Source organism: Myotis daubentonii, chromosome 8, assembly GCF_963259705.1.
Source record: "Myotis daubentonii chromosome 8, mMyoDau2.1, whole genome shotgun sequence".
Taxonomy (NCBI): domain Eukaryota; kingdom Metazoa; phylum Chordata; class Mammalia; order Chiroptera; family Vespertilionidae; genus Myotis; species Myotis daubentonii.
The window spans coordinates 91272717-91290482 of NC_081847.1; the positions used below are offsets into that span (position 1 = coordinate 91272717).

A 17766-nucleotide genomic window follows, 5' to 3' on the forward strand; every position below is an offset into this window, starting at 1 on the left:
TGTAAAAATTCTTCTCTAGATTATAAAAAATGCCCTGCTTTTTACTAAGACTTAGACCAGTGGTTTTCAACCTGTGGGTCGCGACCCCTTTGGCGGTCAAACGACTCTTTCACAGAGGTCGCCTAAGACCATCCTGCATATCAGATATTTACATGACAATTCTTAACAGTAGCAACATTACAGTTATGAAGTAGCAACGAAAATAATTTTATGGTTGGGTCACAACATGAGGAACTGTATTTAAAGGGCCAGAAGGTTGAGAACCACTGACTTAGACTAATATTCTCATGATGGGCAAATACACAGGCAATTTTAAGATAATTACTAATACTATATCCAGTTATTATTTATTATTTATACTGCATCTAGAATTTTGCAATACAAATAAAAGTATTCCAAATGTTCTTTATTACATTACTTCTGGAGTATATTTTTGATAGCTTTTATTTTGTAGCAGCAAAAAAATGAAAGCTTAGCAGTGGTTCTCAACCTTCTGCCCTTTAAATACAGTTCCTCATGTTGTGACCCAACCATAAAATTATTTTCGTTGCTACTTCATAACTGTAATGTTGCTACTGTGATGAATCGTCATGTAAATATCTGATATGCAGGATGGTCTTAGGCGACCCCTGTGAAAGAGTCGTTTGACTGCCAAAGGGATCTCGACCCACAGGTTGAGAACCGCTGGCTTAGGGTATAGTCAATAGGTTTAACATGGAGTTAATGAGCTTAACAATCTTCTTAATTACACAGCACAGATGAAACAAGGAGCTGATAGCTATCTTAGAGTTTTAGTCACTGGGAAGACAAAAATAATCAGGTCAGGCTCACTCTATAGATAACATTAAAATTACTGAAAACTAGGACTACTTAGAATGAAGAGAAACATTTTGAAGTATTTTATTTCTTCAATATTAAGGGAAAGCAGTGTCAACGCATAAACATGATCATTAATGAAACTGCGTTCATTACCTCACCCAACGTGATCACTCTCTTACTGTAGTTATGTAACAGGTATGTAGGAATGTACAGGGTATCAAAAACCCTCACATTTAATTAGCTAACCAAGAATTAAAAATAAGAATAAACTAACACAACTTTTAGTCTAAAATATTAATAGTTTCATAAATGAGCATGTTACAGGCTGCAGCAGTACCAGTTTCCCTTCTCATTGGCCTCGACCACAGAGGTGTAGCAGGTGCTAATGGCTGGCCAGGCCTGCAACGTGTCCCCAGAAATAAAACCCACTGAGAGAGAAAAAACAAAACAAAAAACAAATGCCGATGCTGACGCACATGGAAAAGAGCACTGAAACCATTGTTAGTTCTCCTTCCATGATCCCCCTATAAAAGCCCTTTGCCTACCCTGAGATATTAAGATGGCTGTTAAGCCATGAGCCTGTCATCTTCTCAGGGAGTCGGCACCTGAATAAATCGCTTTCCTTCTATCAGCACCCGTGTCCTGTGTTTGGCTTCGTGGTGGCAGGCAAAAGAACCTGAGGGTCCTTAGGGCTGGTTCCCGTTAGAACCCTTTTTATAGCTGGAGTGGATGATTCTTCATCCCTTCCAGGATGAAATTTCACTCCTCAGCCTGGTTTGTCTGCAGCTTCTTTCTAACCCAATTCCTAGCCACAGGAGCTGGCTCTGAAGACACTCTCTTGTTTCCAGGGCATGGAAAGTCCTCACCAGACTCTCCACAGCTTTGCTGATGCTGTTGCCTGGAACACACCTGCCCTTTTCCTCTGCTGGCTCTTACCTGAGCATTATTTCTCAGAGTTCAGAAGGCTGAAGGTCCAAAATCTAGGTGCAGACTGATTTGATTTTTGATGAGACCTCTCTGCCTTCCCTTTGTGTCCACACCTGAGAGGGAGGGTGGGAAGGTAGGAAGGAGAGATGGGGGAGAGAGAGAGGGAGATAAAGAAAGAGAAAGAGGAGGTTGGCTTTCCGTTCTCTGGTGTGTCATCTCATAAGGACACTAATCCCATCAGATCATGGCCCCACCATTATGATCTTTCTTAAACTTAATGACTGCATTATAGGCCCTGTCTCCAAATACAGTTATATTGGGGGTTAGGGCTTCCACGTATGAATTTAAGGGGACACAATTTAGTTCCCGGAAACTATCACCTATGTTCTCGGAAAGCCACAATCCACTTGTGCTCCTAAAGGCTGGCTGGGCCAGAGGAAACTCTGAGAGGCATTCCCGGAGGTTCTGGGTGAAGGTGAAGGTTTGGAGGATGGGAGGTGCAATGGTTGGAGTGGAGAGAAATTCTAAAAGCTGTTCCTGAGAGCGGAAGTGCTCTTCTATGCAGAGGCCTCCAGAGGGGAGATGGAATCTCTTGATGGAGGGAGGCCTTGAGCATTTGAGAGATGGGCTGGAAAGGCTGACCACGTCTGAGTCCTGAGAGCTGAGGCCTGTGAGCTTCAGGGAATTCCAACACTTCAGCAATGAGCCTACTGAGGTGGCGAGGCTGGGATGAACGAAGGCGTAGCACCTGCCCGGGTTTATCTGGACCACCCGAGGGTTCTGACCTGGGAACTTGCACTTGGACTTTGAGGGGCAGCCACACATCCTAGAAGGAGTTCCTTCTGACTCTTGCAGGTGGGGGCTGAGAGGACACGAAATTCAACCGAGGGAGACAAAGGACTAGGGTTGGGAGTCCCCTCGCCACTGAAAAGTTTACGGAACGGGGCCATGAGGTGGTCTTGGTTCCCTCTCAGGCTTGGAGCTGTGAGGGGCCCGAAGTGGGTTTTGCACATTTCCTTTCCACCAGCCCCTTACGCCTGTTTGATCAGGGGCCCGGGCACGTTTGTTGGATGCGATGGTGGGAAAATGGAATAAGGTTGCTAAGAAAGTCCGGAGGCTTTTAACAAAACAGGGCCTCTGCACATCCTGTGCCTCAGTTCTCAATTAAGTTGCTAAACCTGTTGCTAACCTTGGCTCGGGGCTGAGCCATAAAAACCCTGGAACACACATGGACCTGACCTGCTTGTAGTTTTCACTCCCCTGGTTCTGCATGCTGAAACTAACCAACCCCTGCTACCCAAGCCAGCCATCGGCCATTTGCATGAAATTACATTTTGTGGTTTCTGCTCTATAAACCCTGCCTTCCCCTGTTCTTTCCAGCGCGTGGTTTGAGTTGTTATCTTAATCGGCTTCTCTCAGGTTGCAATACTTTTACTCACAGAAATGCTTTTTATGTTTAACACATTTTTTGTTGACAAATGATATTAAATATATAAGTCTCCTTTAGAGTGAAGGGTTTTATGTGGTAGTTTCCTTTTACCATAAACTGAAAAATTGCTTCTTAGTACAATCCCCGTGTAATTACTAAATCACTCATTCACATATATATGAGGAAAACACCTTCTTTCTTAGAAGGTTCCTAGGGCCACAGGCCGGGCCCTATGTAATCACGCATGTGCTGGGTGCTTGGAATGGTCAGAGGGCAGAATTTCCTTCACTTGGGATTAATTCCCGGCATAGCCAACGCCAGCTTCTTCCTGCCGCTGGGGATCATGTTCCTCCCGCTATCAGGGCGTCCGATTGGGGAGGAACAGCGTGTGTCCTGAGCCGGCAGGCAAGCCCAGAACTTCCCCAGGAGTCCAGGGCGGGCCGCGCTCCCCGCGCCCAGGAGCGCCCTGCGGGTGGGGGGTGGGGGGGTGGGGAGAGGGACCCGCCGGGTTGGGCTCCGCAGTGGGACGAGCCGGGCGTCGGCGGGGAGGACCCGCCCGCCCAGGGGAGGCGGGGCGCCGGCTGCGCCGCGGGGCACGAGGGCGTGGGCGCGCGGGCCGGGACCCGCTCGTGGGACCGCTCTCCCGGGAGCCAGCTTGGCGCGGCCGCCGGGAAGCGCAGGGCAGGCTCGGGCACCTCCCGGCGGGGATCAAACTTGAGAAATAACGAGCGGGGCGGCGCGGCGTCTCCGTCTCCGGGCCAGTCCCATCTCCGCGGCGCACTCGCTCCCAGGCAGACCCGCCGAGAGGCCGGACGACCGCACACCTGCCGCCGCCGCCGCCGCACCCCGCGCTCCCGCCCGATGGCAGCCGCCGGCCCCCCGAGCTCCCTGCGCGGGGCGCCCTGCAGGCTGCTGCTGGCCCTCGCGGTGAGTGGGGGCCCGGGCGGGCGGCGAGGGAGCCCGGAGGGGAAGGGGGTGGGTCCGCGCTGGTGTCTGCCGAGGAGGGTAGGGGGCGCAGCACCCGAAGGATGGTGAGCTGCTGGGCGCTGTTTAGCTCCGTCCTCGGAGGGGAGGGCGAGCCCTGACCTGGGCCCGAGGCGGAGGATAGAAATGCAGCTCTGGAAGGGAAGGCGGACTGAACTTTTTGTTTGGAACCCGATGGGTGGATGGATGGATGGATGGGTGGATGGACGGACGATGGGTGGATGGGTGGATGGGTGAGTGGGTGGGTGGATGGGTGGGTGGATGGATGGATGGATGTGTGGGTGGGTGGGATGGATGGATGGGTGGGTGGATGGGTGGATGGGTGGGTGGGTGGGTGGATGGATGGATGGATGGATGGATGGGTGAGTGGATGGGTGGATGGACGGACGGACGGACGATGGGTGGATGGGTGGGTGGGTGGATGGATGGATGAGTGGATGGGTCGCAGCTCCGCTGGCTTCCCTGCGCCCCGACGCATGCCCTGTAGCGGGGCAGGGGCTGAGGTTCGAAGGCCTCCCTGGGCCTGGGGCTGGCCGGCCAGGAGGTGGGGGGCGTCTGGGTGGAGGGAGTGGGGAGAATTTGATCAGGTGTTTTAGAGCTGGGACGGGTCCGGGGCTGCCCCTACCGCGGGGCCACCCGGAGTGGGCGTTAGTGCGAGGGGCGCTGGAGCGACGCTTCTTGGTCCGGGCGTGGAGTTTCCTCTGCTAAATGGCGGGCAGGGTTCGTCTCCCCAAAGTTATTCACTGAGACTGCCCCCCGCCCCGCGAGAGCCACCCATGGGGGTGCGGGCGGAGGGTGCCGGGCGCCAGGCGGGGGGTCGGGCCGGTGGTGGGCGGAGGAGTTGGGATGGCGCCCAGGGGAGAGGGTCAGGGTGGTGGTGGTGGGACTGGGGTAGGCTGGGTGTCACGTTGGCCCCCGCGAGGACTGTCCACACCCAGCCCGGGGCCTCCTTGTCCTGGGCCCGGGAACCCCGCGACCCAGGACGAGGTCCGCCTGGAGAGGAAGGTGCGACAGTGGGAGGATTGGGGAGACATCCGGCAAAACATAGGGAGCTCCAGGGGAGACGGGGTGCACGGGGACCTGCTGGGAAAGGGAGCTGTCGATCCACCCGAGGCTTCCAGGCCCCGAGGGTGGGATGGGGCCCCGCAGGGGGAGCATGCCTGGCTCCGGAGCAGCTGGACTTCGGCTGCAGGGCCTGTTGCCACCCAGCAGGGAGAAGGGTCCCAGCTCTGCCCGCGCCTGGAAGGACCCAGCTGTGAATCTGGGGTCAGTAGCTATGCCCTAGCAGCGGTTCTCAACCTGTGGGTCGCGACCCCTTCGGCGGTCGAACGACCCTTCCACAGGGGTCGCCTAAGACCATCCTGCATCTCAGATATTTACATGACGATTCATCACAGCAGCAACATGACAGTGATGAAGTAGCCACGGAAATAATGTTATGGTTGGGTCACAGCATGAGGAAGTGTGTTTAAAGGGCCAGAAGGTTGAGAACCGCTGAAGGTGCATTTGTTGGCGAAGAATCATGCCAACGAGCGCATCGCCCTGCCGGCCCTGTCCCAACACACGTCTGGGAGGTCCCTGGCTCTTTACCGTGGAAACGGCTCTCAGGGTGCGTTCCTTTGGGATAGACTTGATGGCGTTTCCAGCTTTTGTGTGTCAGAGCAGGAATGCGGGGTTTTGTGTTTGCTCGGAGATGGGGGGCTGGAGAATGGGGCGCAGCAGCGCAGGAGGTTTCTGTTCCCAAGATTCCTGCTCTTCGCTGGAGGCTGGAGGGCAGGGCGCGGGGCCGGCGCTGCCCAGTGCAGGGTGGGGGGTAGTGGGTGCGGCCAGGCAAGAAGATGCCTGCAAACCCAGAGATAGGATCAGCTCCCGGATAGGACACTCAGCTAGGGTGGCTTTGGAAATAATTTCCTAAAGGTTAGATGAAACGGGATCGCTGGAGATTTTGCAATGGTAATCGTGGGGCGCGCATACGGAACACTCTCGCGTGAAACCCCCAGTTTAGACACACCTCCCATCTCTGTCCAGTGGGGTAAATTAAGACCCCCTCTGACCACACCATGTCTGTTTCCCTTTGACTCATCCGGCCACCCACTTTTCAGCCTGATGTGTGGTCATCACCCTTGAGAAGCACAGTTTTCATTTTATAGATTCCTTAATGGGGCTCGCAAAACAGTCCCATGTTTGAAGTGAGCTCTTCAAAGCGAATCTCCAGCACAGCCCTGAGACTCCACCTCAGCGCCCCCCCCCCCCCATCTGTGTCCTGGGTGGAGGAGTCTTTCCAGGTGCACTTTTCTCCCATGTCTGCACCCTTTCACCTCTGTCACCTGCGACAGTTCCCCATGACCCCCCTGTGCTCCACACTCAAAGCAAAGAAGAAAAAAGGAAAGGGGGGAGATTCCTAGCGGAACAGAAATCGTTAGGGATGGTGAAAACTGATTCGCACCAGTTCAGTTGCTGAGATGTCTCCCCGTTACAAATACTAAGATTCTTTTAAATATGTGCTCAGTCTTGTCCACCATATAAAACCTGCCTTGGGAATTGCATTGTTACCTATTATATATTAGAAGTAGTATGTAATTGGACACAGTTAACCTACCTTTTTGCTAAAATGGCTCTAATTCAAAAGGAATTAAAAGTGTTGTTTTATAGCAGGGGTCCTCAAACTACGGCCCGCAGGCCACATGCAAATACAAATATTATATTTGTTCCCGTTTTGTTTTTTTACTTCAAAATAAGATCTGTGCAGTGTGCATAGGAATTTGTTCATAGTTTTTTTTTTTTTTAAACTATAGTCCGGCACTCTACCTGTCTGAGGGACAGTGAACTGGCCCCCTGTTTAAAAAGTTTGAGGACCCCTGTAATTTATAGCATACCATCCTTTCCCCGGGACTATATGAATTCTGCCCGAAACCTATGTTGACAAATTGGCATTCTACCTTTTCAGATTTTATAGCCTTAATTAAAGAGAATATGTAATCTGACTCCTTTAGCAGAAAGACTTTTTTTTGTTGTTCTTGATAACAATGAACATAGTCATCTTTTTAAAATAAAAATGGGTATAATATTTCCTGTTATTTTTTTGCCTTAGTGAAAAAAGCTTAAGGCAAATAAAGGAAGTAAATGAGAGCTAGTTTATGTTAAAGCCATGATCATAAGGAAGTCAAAGTTTTAGTATATATTTAGATAGATGTATTTAGATCAGCGCATTATCCGCTACCTTTTCAAAAGGAGATGGTTGCTGTTCACACTGAAATACAGCCCAATCCTGAATCACCTTCTGAATCACTCATGCCTCTAAGCCCATGCACATTTTTGGGCTCTGTTGTCATTCCCTTGGCACTGGGTATTCCATATATGGCACCTGACTTGTGGTTAATCATCCTTTTCATGAAACTGGAATCCCATCTTACCCAGAGTTTGTTCGAAGGAAATTTAGTAGGATCCTCTCAGCCCTGAGAATACTCAGGTAAATCTTACAGCTTACCTTTGAGATGTTAAGAATTTGAAAGACGATATTTCCACTTTGCAGAAGGCGGGGTACACAGAAAAAATTATGTATTTAAAATTCCTAACTATTATGCTCAGTCAAGACAATGTCTTTATTTTTAAGACATCCCGTCAATTTCAGTTCCTTAAGCTTCTTTTTCCTTCATGAAAAGGGTGTTCTTTTAGGAGCCCACCTTGTAGATTCACTGTAAAACTGAACAGCATGCAACAGTGAAGCGATCTCAAGTAGCATCTTTAGTCTTCACTCTCCTTTTGGCATAAGATTTTTCTATCAGTATTTAATGATTTGTATGATAAGCTTTGTATCATATGATTCATAAAATTGGGCAGTACTGTAATATGAACCAAGGCAATTTATTTCCCCAGACTAAAGTAGATAATACTTTATATTATCATTTTTTAAAATTTAAATTGTTATATTTTGATTTAAAGTTGTTTGCCACTCTAGGTTATATAAATCAGATATTTAAAGTTGTCCTGAAGGGTTCTCATGAAAAGAGAGATTTTGTAACTCCAATAGCCAATCCATAATTGACCAATTTGTAAAAAAGCCCTTTTGAACATTGCAGTTTTTATTGGGCATTCTTTTATATAAAAGTTACTTTAAAAATATCTTTAAAGGTCAGTACTTCACCATTGCTAATCTGATTATGCCTTAACATTTTTTTACTTTATTTTCAACAACATATCCAATCCCCACACATATAGTATCAAATCACTTTTACTTTCAAGAAGCAAGAAATAACTGAAGTCTATATATGAATTTCACCCCTCTAAAAATGATATTAATGAATTAATTGCATATTCTTTCTAATGAGGTACTATACAGCAATGAAAATGAACTACTGCTGTATACTCAGCATGCGTAAATTTCACAAACATAGTTTGAGCAAAGAAACCCAGTGTCCACAGCAAGCATGGCTGCATACATTTAAAAGCCCAAAATTGGCAAAATACACCTGTATCTTCTTGGGGAGGAGAGAAAATGCAATTGGAAAGAGGCCTTGAATATAACAGTAATGTTTTATTTCATAACAATGAAGGTGAATGTTCTAGTTTTCATTTTATTATTTAAAAAAATACCTATTTATGGTATATGGAGTCTTCTGTATTTATGGTTTAGAAAGAACATTGAAAAAATAAACAAGCAATAGAGGGAATGAACAAAGCCAAAAGTTCTATGAAAATATAAACCTTGCTATGATTGAGCAAGTAAAAAATAGGGAGGCACAAATCCAACAATTTTAAGAATAAGAAGGAAGCGTACTTATCAAGAGGAGAAATGTTTTAAAAAATAGATACTAATATTAATAGATTATTTCAATTAATTTGAAAACAGAGTTGGGCAATTTCTTACAAAATCCAAATTGCCAAAATTGACTCAAGGGGGTATACAAAATCTAAATAGACTTAGAACCAGTAAAGGCATTGGATTAGGAGCCAAACACACGCCTTTACTCACATCCATCAGGCTCAGGCCTGTGACAGGTGAATTCTTCCATAGTTACATGGAACAGGTAATTTGTACCTTATGTAAGTTATTTCAGAGAACAGAAAAAAATTACCTCATTTTATGAGGATTGTATGAAGTTGAAAAGTAGTAGCTTGATCTTATTTATGGACATATACTTAAAATACTAAAATAAATAGCAGGAAGATTACCATGCCCTATAAGGTTTATCACAGGAGTGCAAAGATGGTTTCACATTAGAAAATTTACTATTGGATTTTAACATAGTAATATATCCAGAGAGAGAAGAACATATGTTCCTTTCAAAATAAGTGGATAGCTATCTTTATCGTTATAAAAATTCTGAGCAAGCTAGGGATATAAGGGAATAACCCTTCTTAATATAATGAAGCCTACTTAAAATGAATGAATGTGTGAATGAAAGGAAAAGAGACATACTCAAAATGAATGGTGAAATGCTGAAAACATTCTCTTTAAAGTTAGAAACAAACCCAGGTTGGCCACTATAACTGTCTTTCTTCAGCAATCTGCTGGAGGTACTCACAAGCACACATTAAGATAAAAATCTAATTGCTATTTTACCTGCTGTAGGATTAGCTTCATGGGAGACCCAACACTATCTTGACAAACTACTAGAGCTAATAAAAATAAGCAAGTTTTCTGTATAAAAAAATCTAAAAGGATTTTGATCAGCTGATCATGAAAAAATTATGGAAGAGTAGAAAGCTGAAGAAAACTAACCAGATGACAGGGATTGAGGCCACCATAACTAATACCATGTTTGTTTTGGTCTTTGGGTCCCTTGCATTTCCTCAAGAATTAATGTTGAATTGTTCCAATAAATAAATTAATTAATTAATAAAATAAAGCTATTTGGGATTTTGATGGAGATTGTATTGCATCTATACATGTAATTTGGGACTATGTCTTCTGATGTATGAAGATGACATATCTGTTTTGAAGGGCATTGTTTGCTTGTGGTTTCAGATATTTTTTATTGCTAGCGTACAGGAATGCCATTGACTCGTGTATTTTGGTCTATGTTCTGCAAACTTGCTCAATTCATTTATTATTAATATTGTTTTTGGGTGGACTTCTTAGGATTTCCTATGTATAAGGTCATATCATCTGCAGATAGAGATGAGTTTACTTCTTTTCCAATCTGGATGCCTTTAGTTTGTTTTTTCTGTGATTCCCTGGCTGGCAGAGCTCCAGGCGGTGCTGAATGGAACGGGGAGAGCAGGCGGCAGATTCCCCCTCAGGTTAGAGGGAAGCAGCCCTCCGTGGAGTGTGATGGTAGCTGTAGGTCTTCCGTAGATGCCCTCTCTCCCGTTGAACAAGGTCCCTTTTATTCCCAGTTTGTTCATCATAAATGGGTGTCGAATTTTGTCAAGTGCTTGTTTTACATTTGTTGAGATGATCATGTAGTTTTATTGTTTTTTAAAAAAATACTTTATTGAGGTAAGATTTACATACACCAAGCTGTACATGTTTAATAGTACAACCTGGTGAGTTAGATAAGCATAAATCTGTGACATCATCGCCACCGTCTGTGCCATAAACATATCCATTACACTCACAAGTTTCCTCCCACCCTCATTATTATTATTTTAACATTAAGTGTACAGTACAGCATTGTTAACTATAAGCACTGTGCTATACACATCTCTAGAACTTATTTACGTTGTGTAACTAGAACCTTGTTCTTTATTCTGTATCTTATTCATGCAACCTTTTTTTTTTTATTCTAGGTCTTCAGTTTTGCTTGTGAAGCCTGCAAAAAGGTGATATTTCAGACACCTTCTACACTAGAGGCAGACAAAATGGTGGGCAGAGGTGAGCAATTTCAAAATGGTGTTTTTAGAACAAAAACGAGGTTTACCTACCCTGGAAAGAGCAGCTTGCCCAATCGGTGCATTGTGGAATTAGCCTGCATATTTGTAATTAGAGACAAGTCAAGATAACTTAAATATATGTTTCTGCTCTTTATACCTGCACTGAATGTGAGGTGAGTGCTAAGGTTCCAGGCCCTGTTTCTGTGGTCATTCAGGCTTCGAGGGTCTAACAATTACATGAAGACTTACATGTAGAAAGCCCTGCATCGCTGTAGGACTGCAGCCTGGAGAAGGACAGGTAGGGCGCTGAGCGATCAGGGCAGGGTTATCAATGCTGGGACTGCCTCCGGGAGCATGGCAAGGGGAGCCACTCCATTCAACACAGAACTTAGCCCTTTGCATCCTGAGGAGTTAGGGAGCCTCAGACGTTCCCAGCATCAGGGAAGCTCGGCCCAGGCCGACTTTCTCCATGGTACAGGGAATATTGGAGGAAAGTGTCATGATAGGTTTTTTTAAAAATATATTTTATTGATTTCAGAGAGGAAAGGAGAGGGAGAGAGAGATAGAAACATCAATGATGAGAGAAGCATTGATCAGCTGCCTCCTGCACAGCCCATACTGAGGATCAAGCCTGCAACCCAGGCATGTACCCTGACCAGGAATCAAACTGTGACCTCCTGGTTCATAGGTCGATGCTCAACCACTGAGGCATGCCAGCCAGGCATGTCATGATGTCTTAAAAAAAGATATTGCTCTTCCCAGAGATACCAAATAGTTTTTCAACAAAGTGCACCATTTCTGGTTATAGTGCCTCATTTACTTTTATTAAACAAACTAGAGGCCCAGTGCATGAATTCGTGCACCAGTGGGGTCCCTCGGCCTGGCCTGCGGGATCCAGCAGAAACTAGCTCTCTGACATCCCCCTAGGCGGTCAAATGCACGAGTTTGGCCAGCTGGGGAGGGGCTGTGGGAGGGCCTCAGGGCATGTCTGGCCCATCTCACTCAGTCCTGATGGGCCGGACCCCAGCAGCAAACTAACCTACTGGTTGGAGCGTCTGCCCTCTCGTGGTAAGTGCACATCATAGCGAGCGGTTGAGCGGCCTTAGCATATCGTTAGCATATTATGCTTTAATTGGTTGAACGGATGACCAGACACTTGGCATATTAGGCTTTTATTATATAGGATGTCACTGTTATTCCTATGGAGATAAAGAAAGGAGCTACTGTAGAGAGTGGCCAGGGGTGTTCCTCTTGGGAAAGACTGGAGCTTGTCGCTGTGCTAAAAATGCGAAGAAGAGAGAAAGAGGTCATTGCTCCTGAAGACGGGCACTTCTTTCTGACTGAACGCTCCCCCCTGACTGGGGTGAGAGAGAACAGGATGCATGGGCGGCGTGGATTCTCTGCGAGGTTCCCGCTTCAGTGAGTACTCGTTTACCAGCGTGGTTCTGTGAAGGCAGCCAGTTGAAGAATGGGGTGGATTTGATATTTTGCTATAAGTATCAAAACACTTAAAGTGATACTTATATTTGCTTACTCTCTATTAGAGGGCAACATTTCCAGAGAAAGAAGACCCCATGTGGCCTTTTGGTGGGGAGTTTTGCAAAACTATGAACACAGAGAGGACTGTGAGCTCTGGGGGTGGGGGAGGGGGGTGGTGGGGGGGCTGAGGGGAGTGTCACAGAGAAGTGCCCGTGGGAAGAATTCGAAGGTAAAGTTGACTGTTTTCCTTACTTGACTGTTTTCCTAACTCATACACTGCCTGGCTGGCTGTGTAGGCTGAAGACTGTCGTAAAAGACTCATAGTCAAGTGAGCGTCTGTTTATTGATTCAGGTGTGTGTGGGCCTGTAGCTCAGCTTTGTCATGCCTGCAGTACACACACCCCTTTCATAGGAGCCCTTTCATAGCCTTCGAGAAGCACAGGAAATCTTAAAGCCCCCTCCTTCATACAAATATCCAATCAGGACTGTTTTTTTAGCTGAAAGAAAATTATCCTTTTAAAAATACACATGTAAAGAGACTGCGTAAGGTATTTGTTACATGCACGGTGATTGGTCTATTTCTGCCTCATGGTTTTGGAGACGACTGTAGAAATCATTTTGCCACATTTTTTTCTGTTTGCATGCATTTCTACTTTACAACATGGACATTTTTACTCGCAGTGAATTTGGGCGAGTGCCTCAGGTCTGCGGACCTCATCCAGTCCAGTGACCCTGACTTCAGAGTTCTCCGTGACGGGTCTGTCTACACGGCCAGTGCCGTTGTGTTATCTGATGGGAGGAGATCATTCACCATTTGGCTTTCCGACACGAAGAAACAGACACAAAAGGAGATTAATGTGCTCCTGGAGCCTCAGAAAAAGGTATGGAAAGTGCATTGATATTTTCAGGCACGTCTTTCTTTTCATTTAAATATACATAGTTTTTAAATCGCAAAGAGGACCAAAGGATACATAGGATTTTTTCCTCTCCTTTTTCCTTACCTTGTGTGTACTTTCCCTTCCCCTCTCCCCTTTCTTAGCACTGCTAAAACCGGGATTTTGCTTTGTGGAATCTAAATGACACCTCCTCTCTGAGGACTTCTTCCCACTGCTAAAGCCCAAGTAGTTGCTTTTGTGAGCCGGTGGGAATTTGGCTTACCCTCTATTGCAACATTTTGAGTTATTTATTAAAAATATTTTTATTAATTTCAGAGAGGAAGGGAGAGGGAGAGAGATAGAAACATCAATGATGAGAATCATTGAACAACTACTTCCTGCATACCCGCATTGGGGATCAAGCCCGCAACCCAGGCATGTGCCCTGACTGAGAATTGAACCGGGACCTCCTGGTTCCTAGGTTGACACTCAGCCACTGAGCAACGCCGGCCAGGCAACATTCAGTTTTTTATTAGTGCAAACAATTTACCTGCGGTTGTTTGAGGGCATGAATTGACCCCCTTTTTGCTAATAGTGTTGGTAGTACCTGACCCATCCGTAGTCCGTAGTGTATGTGACATTAATGCTAAACGCTGTGGTTCTCAGTGACTATGAGGCTGGCTTCCAGCACCCACAGTGGTTCTGATGTTAGATAGGATGGAAGCCTGGAGCATGATAAGTAGGAAAAGAGTATGCATGGCCTGGCATTGGCCCCCGCCCAGGGGATCCCTCACTGCCGTTCTAGTGCACAGCCTGAGGAATGGAGTAGTCACAGAAAGGATGAAAGGTTTAGACTGGGTTACGACTCATCGATGTGAAGTGTGTTAGTGATAGAGTTAGTTTAAGTATCGGCTTCGCACTTTAATAAGTGTTTAATAAAATTAATTAATTAATTCTCAGGAAATAAAAGGTCTTCTTTGCTGTACATGAAATGAGATGGAAATCACTGTAACATCCCATGGAACTCTTTGCAGTGATGGAAATCCCATGGGACTGTCTGCCGTGGCAGCCCAACACTAATGGCTGCCGAGCAGTGGGCATGTGGCGTGTAACCGAAGGATGGAATTTTATATTCTACTTACTTCTAATTAATTTACACTCAGATAGTCGCATATGGCTACAGCAGGGCAGATGGAGTGGTCAGGCAATGAGGTATATTCTTTTTTTTTTCGCTCTGGTTCACCTGAGAGTATGAGGTTTTAGCAGAAAGAACAAGTAAGAGCTGCACAGGAACTAAGGGAGCCTTAGCCGGTTTGGCTCAGTGGATAGAGTGTCAGCCTGTGGACTGAAGGGTTCCAGGTTTGATTCCAGCCAAGGGCACATACCTGGGTTGTGGGCTCGATCCCCCGTGGGGGGCATGCAGGAGGCAGCTGATCAATGATTCTCTCTCATCATGGATGTTTCTATCTCTCTATCCCTCTCTCTTCCTCTCTAAAATCAATAAAAGTATATTTAAAAAGAACTAAGGAGACAGTAATGCTTCTGCTAACTGGAGCGGTGGTCAGTGGTCAGTGTTAGGAAGGTGTGCCCCAGTAGACTCTCTAGTGTATGAAACCTTTACCACCTGCATACACTCTCTCTTACCCTCCTAAGGAAAAGTCCTTCTTATCTGGCCTTTAGCTTCTGTGTGGAAATTCTTGAGATTGACCCTCCAGGGAGGTGTCAGGTGTATGGGCTGTTTGTTATCTTACCACAAAGTGGGTTGTGATGCTTTCGTTTATTAATTTTCTTTCTCTAAATGCAGGTGCTGAGGAAAAGACACGCTAAAGAAACGGTGCTCCGGCGAGCCAAGAGGCGGTGGGCGCCCATCCCCTGCTCCATGCAAGAGAATTCCTTGGGCCCTTTCCCTCTGTTTCTTCAACAGGTAGGTTTTGCATTCCTTCTGACTGGGCATGTTTTAATTCCAAAAGCCTGTTTTATTCAAATTTAATAACTCTTTAAATGTTTAAAAAAAACCAGGTTTGATTGAAGATATTAATAAAGCCATGAAGTGTAATAAAAGTGAGTAAAGTGAGAAAAAAATCAATAAAATACATAATAATAAAAGCATAATATGCTAATTAGACTGGACAGCCGAATGACCTTCCGGACATCATTCCGGACGTCCTTCCAGATGAAGATGCTGTGGCGGAGGCCGAGGCCGAGGCGGTTAGGGGCGATCAGGCAGGAAGGCGAGCAGTTAGGGGCGAGCAGGCAGGCAGGAAGAGCGGTTAGGGGTGATTAGGCAGGCAGGTGAACAGTTAGAGGCGATCTTTTCATGTGGCCATGCTTAAAAGCAAGGGAGACAGAGAAATGTCTTTCTTTAGGGAGGCTTTGTGTTTGGCCATCACTTTTGATACAGTTTAACAAAGATTTTTTGGGGGGAATATTATTTTTTTAATTAAACTTATTGGAGTGGCATTGTTTAATAAAATTACATAGGCTTCAAATATACAATTCTATGATACATCATCAGCATATTTCATTGTGTTCCATTATTTTTTGATTATTTTCTTTTTAAAAAAATTTATTGAATTTAATGGGTGACATCTATACTAATAAAAGGGTAATACGCTAATTAGACTGGATCAATCGGATGTCTTCCAGACGTCCGAAGTCCTCCTGGACAAAGCCACAATGGCGGGGGCCAAGGCAGAGGCGGTTAGGGGAGAGCAGGCCGGCAGGGGAGCAAGCAGTTAGGGGCACGATCAGGCTGGCAGGGGAGTAGTTAGTGGCGAGATCAGGCAGGCAGGCAGGCAGAGGCAGTTAGGGGTGATCAGGCCGGCAGGGGCTCAGTTAGGGGGGATCAGGCCGGCAGGGGAGCAGTTAGGGGCAATCAGGTCAGCGGGGGAGCAGTTAGGGCATCAGGCCAGCAGGCAGAGGCGGTTAGGGGAGATCAGGCCGGGAGGGGAACAGTTAGGGGCGATCAGGTGAGCAGGGAAACAGGCCAGCAGGCAGAGACAGTTAGGGGCGATCGGGCAGGCAGGCAGGTGAGCAGTTAGGAGCCAACAGTCCTGGATTGGAGAGGGTGCAGGCCAGGCTGAGGGAGACCCCCCCCCCCCAGTCCCCTGTGCATGAATTTTGTGCACCGGGCCTTTAGTTGGTTAATAAAATTAAATAGGTTTCAAATGTACAGTTCTATAATACATCATCTGCATATTGTATTGTGTGTTCACTACCCAAAGTCAAGTCTTCTTCTGTTACCATTTATCCCCTCTTTACCCTCCTCTCCCCATCCCCTTTTTTCTCTGGTAATCCACTATATATACACACCGTTGTCTGTGTCTATGAGGTATTTATTTATTTATTTATTTATTTACTTAATCCCTTCATCTTTTCATCCAGCCCCCCAAACACCTTTTTAGCTGTCAGTCTGTTCTCTGTATCCATAAGTCTGTTTCTGTTGTGTTTGTTAGTTTATTAGATTCTACATATGAGTGAAATCACAGGGTACTTGTCTTTCTCTGACTGGCTTATTTCACTTAGCATAATACTCTCCAGGTCCATTTATGCCACTGCAGAAGGTAAGATTTCCTTCTTTTTTTATGGCTGAGTAGTACTTTATTGTGTAAATGTACCACTGGGGTTTTGTTTTTTTTTCCCCAAAGAGAGGAAGGAAGAGAGAAGGAGAGAAAGCGAAACATTGGTTGTTTGCCTCCCATACGCACCCCACGGGGAATCAAACACGTAACCTGGGCATGTGCCCTGACCGGGAGTCACACTTGACACCTTTTGGTGTTCAGGACTATGCTCCAACCAACTGAGCCACACTGGTCGGCCAGGACAAGGACAGCTTTTTTATCCACTCATCTACTAAGTAGACATTAAGGGATATTAGCACCCTCTGAGATGCTGTCATCCTCAGCTTCTGTCTTTGCACCACACATCCAACCCACTGGCCAATCCTGTTGGCTATATCTTCAAATTATATCCAGGATCTAACCACTTGTCACCACCTCTGCTGCTACTGTGCTAGCCTAGCAAACTATCTCTTGACCCTGAATTATTGCAGTAACTTTCTAAATGGTCTTCCTGTTTCTTCCCTCTGCATCTATCCAAGTCTAGTTTTAACAATTATCAAGTGCTAGAGGCCCGGTGCACAAAATTCCTGCACTGGGGAGGGGGGGGGTGTCCCTCAGCCCAACCTGCACCCTCTCCAATCTGGGACCCCTCGGGGGATGTCCGACTGCTGGTTTAGGCTCTAAACCAGCAGTCGGACATCTCTCTCACAATCTGGGACTGCTGGCTCCCAACCGCTCACCTGCCTGCCTGCCTGATTGTCCCTAACCACTTCTGCCTGCCAGCCTGATCGACGCCTAACTGCTCCCCTACTGGACCACTTGCCCCCAACTGCCCTCTCCTGCAGGCCTAGTCCCCTCCAATTGCCCTCCCCTGCCA

General features: G+C 46.3%; 1 protein-coding gene across 3 annotated transcripts in view; it reads left to right on the top strand.

Annotated features, from left to right (window-relative positions):
* Positions 1–3782: 3782 nt before the first annotated feature.
* DSC3 (desmocollin 3) overlaps positions 3783–17766 on the top strand; it is a 41177-nt gene continuing 27193 nt past the window's right edge. Inside the window, exons 1-4 of one of the 3 annotated variants that reach the window (XM_059707424.1) lie at positions 3783–4102; positions 10892–10976; positions 13136–13335; positions 15134–15253. In XM_059707424.1, the coding sequence (XP_059563407.1) occupies positions 4037–4102; positions 10892–10976; positions 13136–13335; positions 15134–15253 (471 nt within the window). In that variant the 5' untranslated portion in view covers positions 3783–4036. The remainder of the gene's footprint in view (positions 4103–10891; positions 10977–13135; positions 13336–15133; positions 15254–17766) is intronic. The other 2 variants (XM_059707422.1, XM_059707423.1) reach the window with 2 other exon arrangements.